Below are 12,911 nucleotides of genomic sequence, written 5' to 3'. Positions count from 1 at the left end.
TTTGTTTTGTCCTCTCTAATCCTTTCGCCCTGCTTTGTTTGTTATAGCTTTTCCAACTGCCTGGCACTGCCAAGTGATGATTGCCTGTCTCCTCCCACCTGAAGGCGAGCTTGTGCAGGAGGGGCTCTATTTAATTTATAGTTATTTGCCAGCACTCAGAAGAGAACTTTGAAAACAATAGAAATTCATCAAATATTTGTTGAATGAAAGTGGATTAATAGTTGCTGCCAACTAAACTTTTATACATGTTAGCACACATTCTATTTGCTTTTGAGATTTTTTAGTCATTCCCACAGATACAGTAGGTATGCACTAAGGTGTACAGATTCTTAATATTCTTTCATTTTGTAGTTTGGGCACACAATAAAACTGAAGAAAGTAAATTGTGATATTAATTAATCAAATCATGTGAGTATTTTATGGCTAAAAATCACTTTCACATTACTTTGTTTGATGTTCTCACAAGTTAGGTTAGTTAACAACAAAGAAATTAAGGCTCAAGATTTATTTCTTACTGGAAAAAAGTATGAACATTAAGTAGCTATACAGGTGTGAAAATACTGCATCAGTATTTCTTTTCTTTTTTTTTTAAAGAGAGACAATTTTTTTTAATATTTATTTTTCAGTTTTCGGCAGACACAGCATCTTTGTTTGTATGTGGTGCTGAGGATCGAACCCAGGCTGCACGCATGCCAGGCGAGCGTGCGACCACTTGAGCCATATCCCCAGCCCTGCTTCAGTATTTCTATAAACGTCTAAGTTCTGTTACTTTTGTTTTTAGAATTGTCAAGGGAGAGTTGTAAATGTTGTTATTGTGAAGTCCTCACTTTCTGTACATTGGTTAAGGATTCTTCTGTTAGTTGTCTGACTTCCAGAGTGTCTTTTAAATTAGGGAATTTACCTAGTTAGGCAGGTTGTTATGGGGGGAGATATTAGGTTCATGAAATCATGTGAAACTATTCACTATTGAAAGGGCATTGCTCCAAGGGACAAAATTGGAGGTTTTTGTTTTGTTTTGTTTTGTTTTTGGTGTGTGTGTGTGTAGATTCAAGGCAGCAACTGAAAAGAGAAAGAAAAAGCAAGTTCTTGCTAAGTTGCTTAGGACCTCTCTAAGTTGCTGAAGTTGGCTTTGAACTTTTGATCTTCCTGCCTCAGCTTCCTTAGCCACTGCAATTACAGTGCACATCACTGAGTCTGGCTGAAATTTCAATTTATACCACTTGATAGCAATTTCATATAGATACCAAAAGGAAATAAACATTAAGTCTCAGTGGTGAGCAAGACAGACAAGGTCCTTGCCCTCCTGAAGCAGTTGATAAATTCTCAGGACTTAAAACATATGGAATGTTTGTTAAAATTTCTGAGAAGTAAGTGACCACATATTTGTCTATCCCTTTGATTCTGTATTGCTTTGACCATGTTCAGGCTACCCAGGAGCTTAGATACCCAGGCTTCAGGCATATTTGCACAGAGGATTTACACTCTATTCTGTGGCCTGCTCTGGCTTCTGGATTGTCTCCAGATACAATTAAAAGGAAGAATTGGTTCATGCATTACTAGAATATTAGGGTCTGGCTCTTGAGATTATCTAGAATTCTAGGTTAATAGTCTTCAAATTCAAAATCAAAAGTTAGGCAGTGATGGTAATTTTGGGATTTAAATTTTTTCTTCTGAAGTCTAGCTTGATTTGAACTTTTAAATCAAAGTTATTTGATTAAAGATTAACTTTTTTTTTTTTGGTATCAGGGATTGAACTCAAGGCCACTTGACCACTGAGCCACTGTGTTTTTAGCCCTGTTTTGCATTTTATTGAGACAGGGTCTCACTGAGTTGCTTAGTGCCTCGCTGTTGCTGAGGCTGGCTTTGAACTTGCTATCCTTCTGTTTCAGCCTCCGGAGCCACTAGGATTACAGGCATGTGCCACTGCACCTGGCAAAAATTAAGTTTTGATTCACTAAGTGGCTGTTGGTTCTGGGGTATCATTGCTTTAAAGTATAGTTGTATATTTATTCATTGAAGTACTGAAATTTGGTACTATTGATACTTGCAAATATTTAATAGTATACTGTTTTTTTCCACACTCTGCATATATAATCATCTACTATTTTCACTATATTTCTTTGAGGTAAGTGTTATAGCCATCTCCATTTTACAAATGAGGAAACTGAAGAGGAGTTAAGTAACATGCACAAGATCACACAGCTAGGTACAGGCAGAATTTGAACCTTGACAGTTTGCTCCAGAGCCTGTACCCATGAGCTCTCTCATCTGTGTGGCTGTGGGGAGTTTCAGAACCCTTGTCCTGGATAGTAGAGAGAGTACAGATTTGGTGTCCAGAAGTTAGCAGCTTCAGATACTAAGCATAATTGTTGACTAAGTGCTGCTCATTAAAGCATCTATTTAAAAAGTAACTTTTTAAATAGAATTCCCCTCCCCCATCTACTTTTCCACAAATGTGAATTACCAACTAATATCTTCATTTTAGAGTTTAGATTGTACTGTTAAGCATAGGTCTGAGGCACAGTTGGAAGGTCACATAAAGCACTAACTAGTTTGCTGACAATAAATCCACATCAGTGTAACCTCATTTCCTATCTTAGTGACTTAACTTGCTGTATGGTCTTCACTGAGCCTTTGAAGAGTTTTCTCGTTTGTAATAAAGGAAAAATGTCAGTCTTTTGGAAGGACATGAAATCATTCATATACTCAACATGTGTTGAACATCATTGCTTGAGGAATGGAGGAATAGTGCTAAAACTATCAAAGTTCTTATATTTATGAAGGTTAGATTTTATTAGAGGAAGAATATGGTAAAGAAATTACTACATAATATTAGGTAGTAATAAGGGCTATGAAGAAAAATGAAGCTAGGTGTAAGTTTAAATGTATCTACTCATTGATACGTCTTTTTTTTTATTGGTTGTTCAAAACCTTACAAAGCTCTTGACATATCATATTTCAAACATTAGTTTCAAGTGAGTTATGAACTCCCATTTTTACCCCAAATACAGATTGCAGAATCACATCGGTTACACATTCACCTTTTTACATAATGCCATACTAGTAACTGTTGTATTCTGCTACCTTTCCTATCCTCTACTATCCCCCTCCCCCCATCTTCTCTTTCTATGCCATCTACTGTAATTCATTTCTCTCCTTGTTTTTTCTTCCAATTCCCCTCACAACCTCTTTTATGTAGTTTTTATAACAATGAGGGTCTCTTTCCATTTCCATGCAATTCCCCTTTTCTCTCTCTTTCCCTCCCATCTCGTATCTCTGTTTAATATCAATCTTTTCTTCCTGCTCTTCCTCCCTGCTCTATTCTTAGTTGCTCTCGTTATATCAAAGAAGACATTTGGTATTTGTTTTTTAGGGATTGGCTTGCTTCACTAAGCATAATCTGCTCTAGTGCCATCCATTTCCGTGCAAATTCCATGATTTTGTCATTTTTTAGGGCTGCGTAATACTCCATGGTGTATAACTGCCACATTTTTTAATCCATTCATCCATTGCATTGATACATCTTTCAAGAAATGGAGCTTAAATTGCCTTCTCCTGAGTGTGTGCTGGTATAGTGACCCACTTGCCCTCTCACATTAGCATTAGTAGAGATGCCAATGTACATATCCTAAGTCCAGATCATAAAAGGCATGTTCCCTCCTCCTTGCTTTGTTTTCTTGTATCACTTCTTCTGGGAGAAAGTAGCAGCCATGTCGTGAGGGCACTCAAGCAGCTCTGTGGAGAGGCCCATGCAGGGTTCTTTCCACCCGCTAGTTAGAAACTGAGGCTTCCTAGCAATAGTTACTTGAGTGAGTCATCTGGAAGTGGATCCTCTATCCCCAATCAAGCATTCAGATGACTACAGCCCCAGCTGACATATTGATAGCAATTTTATGACAGACTCTGAGTCAGAACCCAGTTAAGCTACTCTGAATTCCTGGGTACATAGAAACTGTGAAATAAGTAAATTTTGTTTTAAACTGCTAAGTTTTGGGGTAATCTGTTATAATAGCAAAATATATTATATATCATATAACTAATACACTGGGTAAGACATTAGAGATTGTTATGATGGAGTTTTCATTTTATATAACATTGCTAAGAACAGGGACTTTGGACTTTTTGGCATTTGAACAGGGACTGAAATAAGAGAGTAAGCAGGTCGGGAAGCTATCTATGGATAGAACATAAGACCCAGGGAATGGCAACTGTAAAGGGTCTGAAGTGGGCACATGTTTGACATGTTTGAGGAGCAGTGGGAGGTGTAGCTGAAGTATTGTGATCCAGGGGAACAGTGATAACAGGTGAGGTTGAGAGAGAGGCAAAGGGACTGCATTATAGGGCAAAATGAGGATTTAAACTACAAGCCAGAGTACATTGGGAAAACACTTGGAGGTTTTAGAGCTGTGATGTGGCATGATCAGATTTATGTTATACAGGATCATGTATGTAAGGAATGTGGGGATTCAGGTAGATCCTTGATATATGGTAGTAGATCTCACCACAAAGGACTAAGGGGAACAATCCCCTCAAAATGCTGTTTGTGATATGTAGAAATGGCTGCTGTTGCCTTTTTTTTCTTTTTTTTTTAATTGTTGGTCGTTCAAAACATTACATAGTTCTTAATACATGCTGTTGCCTTTTTATCTGTTGAGCTCCACTACAGTGTGATTGAGCTGTTATGAAGACTCACTAGTTCTTGCTTTATCCTTTGTAAGAAGAGGCAAGTGAAGATGCTATATACCTTATAATGACACTAATGTTTGTAATCACATTATGATTCACAGGAGTGGTATTTTTCTGAGACTGTTAACTAAAAAGTTGAGCCTGAAGCAGTAGCTTATTAATGTACAATCTCAAATCCTGGAGTTCAAAGATACCTAGGTGTCAGTTGGACCAATTCTGAGTTTTTAGATTGGTAAAAGAGAACCCCCCCCCCCAAAAAAAAAAACTAGTAGAAGAAGGAACCACTTGAGCACATGTCTCTGTTTTTTTTTGAATTTACACCTCTTTGAAAAAGATGGCATTAGGGTCTGGGGACATAGCTCAGTTGGTAGAGTGCTTGCTTCATATGCACAAGGCCCTGGGTTTAATCCCCAGCACTGCAAAAAAAAGAAAAGATGGCATTGAGAATTGAACCATTCTTTGCTCAGATTAGGGACCACATTGCTATTGACCATATTCAAAGTTGGACAAGGAAGAAATAACTGGGTTCTGGTGACTTCCACTCCAGAGTAGCTCAACCAATATTTTAAATTTTTTCTAATAAAGGAAAAATTAAGCTCCCTGAAGATGTAAGTGTTATAAAACTCTTGGCTTTTTATTCATTTTATAAAAGGAGATTCTGAAAACATTGATAGGCCCAAATACTTAGTTTACATTTAAGTGAAAATGGCACTAAATGAATTTTAAAGATGAATGTTGAGCCCTCTAAAGCTGGACATCTGAGAAACCATATTCATAAAAAAGCAGTGGAGTTATCATAGTCAGTTCAGATCAGCATTTTGTTATTCCTCTGATGTGATACTTTGAACAGTTTTTATAGAACATAAATTTTCAAATTGTGCTCTTTGTAGCAAATATTGGAGAGAGTTGAAGTTTTGGTAGAACCCTAATCTTAGATCTAAATATAACCCTGGTTAAGATTTAAGATTTTGGGATATTTATGTGTGTGTGTGTGTGTATGAGTATACACAGTACATTTTTTATTCTTATTACAACCAGGATATATATTCACCATAGGAAGTTTAGAAATTCTGCATAAATACAATGGAATTAAAATCTTAATTTGAGAACTGCTTCAATAAATATATTGCAAGTTGAGAAAGCTTTTTCTCAGCTGGGCATGATGGCACAAACCTTAACAAGTCTCTGGAAGTTGAGGCAGGAGTATTGCAAGTTCAAAGTCAGCCTCAGCAACTTAGCGAGGTCCTAAGCAACTTATTAAAACCCTATCTCAAAATGAAAAATAAAGAGGGCTGGGGATATGTATCAATGATTAAGCACCCCTGTGTTCAATCCCTGATACAAACAAACAAACAAATAAAAACAAACAAACAAGCCAAAACAAAAAACAAACCTTTTTCTCTACTTGTGATCATTTAGGAAGTGATGTTTTGGTTTTGTAAAGTTAATAGCCGTTAAACCTTAAGAAAAATACAAGCATTTTATATCTGGGCTTGTCATATTCAGAAAATTTTGAGAATGTCAGCAGTTTCAGTTTGTAGAGGGTTAATGAACTGAGAATTGCTGATGATCCCCAAGTTTGGATAGGAAGGAGGACTGAGTGATACCAGATTGTGCGGCTAAATAAGCTGGAAAGCAAGAGCACATACAGAACATTTATTTATACCATATTTTTATGAATGACAGAGGAAAAATTAAGTATAGCTTGGGAGAAGAGATCAGAATTTGGGCATCAGTATCAAAGAAAAGTTATGATGATAATTGGAGATTAATTATTAAAGTTTTTTAGTAAGTGAAGATGAAACTAGTGGAGACAAAAAGACGTTTATGATGTTATGAACAAGTCTTGTATCTCCGATTTGGTCTTAAAGACATAATTCACTTAGACACTTTGACCTCTCATAAATAAGATAACCATATTCCTTCTGCCCTGAATAAGTAAATATTCTGCTGGTAGTACAAGCAATTATTCTTTAACATAAAGAGTTACCTTAGAAGCACTCACACTGGCTCTATCTTAAATCACTTTTGTGAGGCCATTTTTTTTTTAATGAAGAACATGGATTTTGGAATTATCTGACTCCTGGGTTTGAATCATTTCTTTTTAATTAACAAGTTAATTATTTACTTAATCTTTAGAAAGTGATTTAATCTTATATTATGTAACTGAACATGACAATACCTACATATTAGAGGAGTTGTAAGAATTAAGTTGATAGTAAATGTACTATATGGAACTTAGCATCTGGTATATCATAAGCCCTCAATAACTATTAGCTGTTTTCATGAAGATGAGGATGGTGATGATACTTTGGGTTCCTGGTTTGGGCTTTCCTATCTAAGTTCTTCTGTCCCATTAATATGACCTGACAGAAAATAACATTAGGAAGCAAAATATTGGTTGATTTGAAATGGATGGCAGATATCACCCATTGATAGAATAATGTCTTTCAAATGATGATGACTTTTGGAAAGATGATTTGTTTATTGTTGAGTTTTAATTTGAGTTCATTCATACATTCATTAATAGAACTAACACATGAAAAGTTCTTTGAGTACCTAGTATGCAAAAAACATTCAACAAATGTTGTGTCATTACTAGCTGTTACCATTTGTTCATTTATTCTTTCCTTTATCCAACAAATATTTAGTAAGAGACAACTAGCTGCCAATTTCCATGCTAGACATGGTGGGCTGTAGGTGAACTATATAAACAGGCCTTTTCCATTTTGAAGATGAGGTCATAGTGGAGGTTTCTAAGTCCTGGATTTTAGTGTCTTTGTCAATAAAAATCAAATACTGCTTTAAATTTTCAGGTTAATATCATCCTATGATACTTAGTTAACTGATTGACTATATGCTGAAAATTTGTTCAGCAAATACTTATGAATACCTGCTATATGTAGCACTGTGCTGGTGCTAGGGATATAGCAGTAACCAGAGAAGATAAGATGCCTGTCCTCATAGAGCATTAAGTCAATCCATGAGGCACACATCGATGAGGTGATTAATATGATCAGTATTACAAAGGCCAAAATACTAGGTTTATGTACTTGCTTTGTGTAGCAGAAACTAAAAATGACTATTATTTTTTATAGAAGTGATATTATAAAGGATTTATCCAGTTAACTTTTTCCTCCTGGTTTGTGAGTTTACATTTTCTTTCTGCTGAAATAGGAGCTGTTGGACATCATGGAGATAACTTAGTAGAGAAGATCATTTCGGTGCTTCCACAACTTCCAGGCCACACGAATGATGTGATGGTTAATATGGTAGAGCTCACTGCACTCCAGCAGGAAGAGGAGAATCAGAATGTGGTTGCACCAGGCTGTCTTGCACAATCCCAGTAAGTTGTTTAGTTTTGTTCTCTTGTTCTCTCTTTTCCCTTTCTTCTTATTCTTCACTGAGTATCCATGTTCAAAGAAACACTGATGAGTTGGTATAGTTGAAAAATTCATAATGGATAACCTTAGAAAGAATCATTTTTAAATTTAAAATAATTATATCCATTAAACATAACAATAAGCCACAGAGTATGGCATTTTACAGAAGTGTTACTTGGAGATTATATAAGCTTGTTTCCACTGTCAATTGAATCAGTTGATGAATCTCAATTTTACAGATAGTTTCATATGGAATTGTGACTAGGCCTCCTCATTTTTTTTTCCCATTTGACTAAAAAGTGACACATACAGCTATGAACCAATGCCATCTTTTAATAAGTAAATGATAAGCTCTTGGGCATCAATGGGAAAAGTTTTTATTTGTAAGTATGTTATTTTTACATGCTTAAAGCAACGAAAGATGGACTAGGTATGTAGTTCAGTTAGTAGAATGATTGCCTCGCATACATAAGGCCCTGGGTTCAATCCCTAGAAACACACACACACACACACACACACATAACCAAAAAAAAAAAAAGAAAGAAAAAACATGGAATACTTGAAACCATATAATATTTCAGAATTATTTAAAACAATTATTATTGTTTTAAAAATTGTACTAAAAGGGAAAAAGATGTCTAAAACTGTTTCTCTTATTTCTGTTTTTAAATAAGAATCTTTTGGCATTATAGTTTTAAATTTTAACAGTAATATATACATTTGGAATTTCCTAACGTATACATAATTTATTTGGAACTCTTAAAATTTTAACTTTTTTGTGGATAGTTAATAACATTTAACAGATGCCCAGAGCGTGCATATGGATTAGCATGGGAAGAAAATGAAAAATTCTAGACTTGTCTTGTATGTGTGTGTGTGTGTGTGTGTGTGTGTGGTGGGGAGGTACTGGGGACTGAACCCCCAGGGCTTTGCCTGTGCCAAGCTTGTGCACTATCATTGAGCTACACCCCTAGCTTTTTAAAAAAAATTATTTTGAGGTAGAATCTCAGTAAATAGTTCAGACTTCCTCAAACATGTAATCCTCCTGCTTCAGCCTTCAAAGTAGCTAGAATTACAAATGTGTCTGCACCCTGGCTGTCTTCTTTTTAATGCTTGAACATGTAATAAAATCATAGACCAAGGGTCTGCAGCTATATAAACCTAGAAATAACTGTGGTGTATATACTTATCACTATTAGAGGGCTTTTCAGAAGTTAATTATTAAGGATTTAACTGTGAGTCTTATTTTAGGCTAAGTAATATGAAGGACATAAAAGTATATAAAATATCATTCTAGCCTTTAAGGAACCTCTTTTCTTGTTTGTAACAATGATTTATCCCAGGTATAATAAGAACAAGAAAACTCAAAATGATATGAAATCAAGACTAATGTGTCTGTGCTACAAATTATAATTCCTATAAGTGAAATATCAGGATAATGTTGTCTTTGTAGGGACAGTCTGGGCCTTGTGGAAGGGGTAATGCTTGAATTGATTACGTCTTGAGAGATATAGAAAAAAGGAGGGGACTAGCATGAACACAGGTATAGAAACATAGGGTCTGTAGTGACGGGGTGTAGAGAAGAGAGACAACCTTAGTGGACCACTGCTGCCATCAACTCTGTGAACATTTTTCAGGACATATTACATGCCAGGCATAGATACTCCCAGGCATTTATATTTGGGGAGTCATTTTCAGTTTCACAGAAACCCAAATTGGTGGGTATTATCATTCCATTACAATTTTATAGGTAGAGAAACCGAGGCAAAGAAACATTAAGTAACATATTAAGTGTATAGAGGTAGAGCTGGAAATGAGCCCACCACTTCCAACTGTAGAACAAGAGCAAGCAAGCTCCCCAGAGAAGTTTGCAAAAGAGTGGTGTTGAATCCATCAATTTTAGTGAGCAGGAAAAGACACAAATTCTTAGAAGTATAAGACAAATGTTAGAATAAAGGTGGCTTCGAGATCTATAACTTATGTTTTCATATGGCCAATTTATTTAATCTTGATTCTCAAGCATTCATTCTATCTTAAGCTTAGTTCAAGTGTCAGCCAGATCAGTCTTTTTTTTTTTTTAGAGATAGATTTTTTTTTTTAAAGAGAGAGTGAGAGAGGAGAGAGAGAGGAGAGAGAGAGAGAATTTTTAATATTTATTTATTTTTTTTAGTTCTCTGCGGACACAACATCTTTGTTGGTATGTGGTGCTGAGGATCGAACCCGGGTCGCACGCATGCCAGGCGAGCGTGCTACCGCTTGAGCCACATCCCCAGCCCCAAATGCAATCCATTTCGAGAGATTTTTTTAATATTTATTTTTTAGTTTTCGGAGGACACAACATCTTTATTTGTATGTGGTGCTGAGAGTCGAACCCAGTGCCGTGCGCACGTCAGGCGAGCATGCTACCGCTTGAGCCACATCCCCAGCCCGCCAGGTCAGTCTTGAAGTCCCATATCACTTGCCAGTGATTAATGGAGAAATGAGCAGATGATAAGAGGGAGTCTTCTTAGGACTTCTTGCTCAGATTTCTTTGCTTCTTTTTCCCCATTTTTTATTGGTACTTTTAATTGTATATAATGATGTGATTTGTTATTATATATTTATAAATGTACACAATATAACAATATAATTTGGCCAATATCATTCCTCAGTAGAAATACTGAGCAGGAATATATGAAGGATATAAAAGTATATAAAATATCATTCTAGCCTTTAAGGAACCCTTTTCTTGCTTGTAACAATGATTTATCTCAGCTAGAATTACAAATGTGTACCACTGCACCTTGGTACACATCTTTTCTTCCCCTCCTCCATGCCCCTGGTCCCTTTCCTTTACTCTACTTGTTTCCCTTTGATTTTCATGGGTCCCCTTCTACCTTTCTTTCCTTTTTCCTCTCTAGCTTCTGCATATCAAAGAAAACATGTCCCTTGACCTTCTAGGTTTGATTTATTTTGCTTATCATAAAGATCTCTAGTTTCATCCATTTTGCTGCAAATGACATTTCATTTTTATTTATGGATGAATAAAACTCCATTGCATATACATACATTTTCCATTCATTTGCTGATGAATACCTAGACTTGTTCCATAGTTTGATTATTGTGAATTATGATGCTATAAGCAAGGGTCTGCATATATCACTGTAGCATATTGACTTTAATTCTTTAGGATAAATGCTGAGGAGTGAGTGTATCTGGGTCATAGGTAGTTCCATGCCTATCTTTTGAGGAACTCCATGCTGATTTCAACAGTGATTGCACTAATTTCCAATCCCCCCCCCAAAAAAAAACCAATAAAAATGTGAAGAGAGAGCCTACATAATGGGAGAAAATCTTTGCTAGGAGCTCTTCTGATAGAGGATTAATATCCAAAACTATATAAAGAACCCCAAAAACTTAAGGCCAAAAAAAAAAAAAACAACAGTTAATAAATAAGCAAGTGAACTAAATAGACACTTCTCAAAAGAACAAATACAAATAGCCAACAAATATATGAAAAAATGTTCAACATCATTAGCAATTAGGGCAATGTTAATCAAAACTACACTGAAATTTCATCTCACTCTAGTCAGAATGGCGATCATCAAGAATACAAAACAAAGCCGGGCACGATGTCGCATGCCTGCAATTCTAGAGGCTTGAGAGACTGAGGTAGGAGGATAGAAAGTTCAAAGCCAGCCTCAGGAATTTAGTGAGTCCTTGAGCAACTCAGCGAGACCCTGTCTCTAAATAGAACAAAAAATGGTTGGGGATGTGGCTAAGTGATCAAGCCACCTCTGGGTTCAAACTCTAGAATAATAATAATAATAATAATAAAAATGCTGAAGAAGGTATGGAGAAAAAGGAACACTTTTTACACTGTTGGTGGAAATGTAAATTAGTTTCTTTGCTTTTTAAAAATGATTTAAGAGACATACAGAACCTTCTATTGCTCCCATTGCTCCCCCAACTCCCAAGGGTTCTCATGTAAATCTCAAAATTGCTGCAGCCATCTTGCTGATGCCCAGAGGTTGATGCTAACCCATGGAAGGTACCGTGACAAAGATTGCTGCAAAGAGCACTATGGTTTTCCCCCTATATTCTCTGGAGCTCATATTGTGTGGGTGAATACATTTCCTTATTGTTTAAACCAAACCAAATTGCTTTTTTCTATTATTTGTAATCCTGGCACATTTTTTATACCTTGTTATTTCATCTATAAAACAAAGACATTGCTTTAACTGACTTCTAAGCCTCTTATTGCCCTTAAAATAATCCATCCTAACTCAATCCTTGCTGTGACTCAGTTCCACCTCTCAACACTTAGACTATGTTCATTTATGTGTTTTTTCTTATAATTCTTTTTCTCCATTGGTGTTCTTCTCAATAGATTAGGAACAAATGTAATCCTAGACAATGGGCTTTGAGTACCATCCAAAGATGAGAGTATGTTCACATATCTCAAAGATGAGTTCTAGAGGGATCTGAATGAAGAAGAAAATGAGAACAATTCTGGTGAAATAGTGAAACTAGAATGAGGTTGTACATGAAAAAGAGATAGGTGGTAAGAAAATTATAAGCAAAAATAGTGTTATGGTTTGGATATGAGCTGTCCCCTAAAAGCTCACATATGAGACAATGCAAGAAGGTTCAGATGAGAAATGATTGAAAGAGTTGTAAGAGTCTTAACCCAATCAATGGATTAATCCCCTGGTAGGGATTAACTGAGTGGTAACTAAAGTGGTAAGGTATGACTAGAGGAGGTGAGAATTAGGGTGTGGCTTTGGTGTGTGTGTGTGTGTGTGTGTGTGTGTGTGTGTGTGTGTGTGTGTGTGTGTTTTATTTTGAGAAAAATGAAAAAGA

At 36.0% G+C, this 12,911-nt stretch overlaps 1 protein-coding gene across 4 annotated transcripts in view; it reads left to right on the top strand.

The window, feature by feature from the left end:
- Positions 1 to 12,911, top strand: part of Scfd2 (sec1 family domain containing 2) — a 371,756-nt gene that overhangs the window by 4,255 nt on the left and 354,590 nt on the right. For all 4 annotated transcript variants that reach the window (XM_078021292.1, XM_040292423.2, XM_078021291.1 and 1 more), the window contains exon 2: positions 7,864 to 8,032. In XM_078021292.1, coding sequence (XP_077877418.1) covers positions 7,864 to 8,032 — 169 coding nt within the window. The remainder of the gene's footprint in view (positions 1 to 7,863; positions 8,033 to 12,911) is intronic.

Source organism: Ictidomys tridecemlineatus, chromosome 9, assembly GCF_052094955.1.
Source record: "Ictidomys tridecemlineatus isolate mIctTri1 chromosome 9, mIctTri1.hap1, whole genome shotgun sequence".
Taxonomy (NCBI): domain Eukaryota; kingdom Metazoa; phylum Chordata; class Mammalia; order Rodentia; family Sciuridae; genus Ictidomys; species Ictidomys tridecemlineatus.
This window is presented reverse-complemented; position numbering and strand designations above follow the sequence as displayed.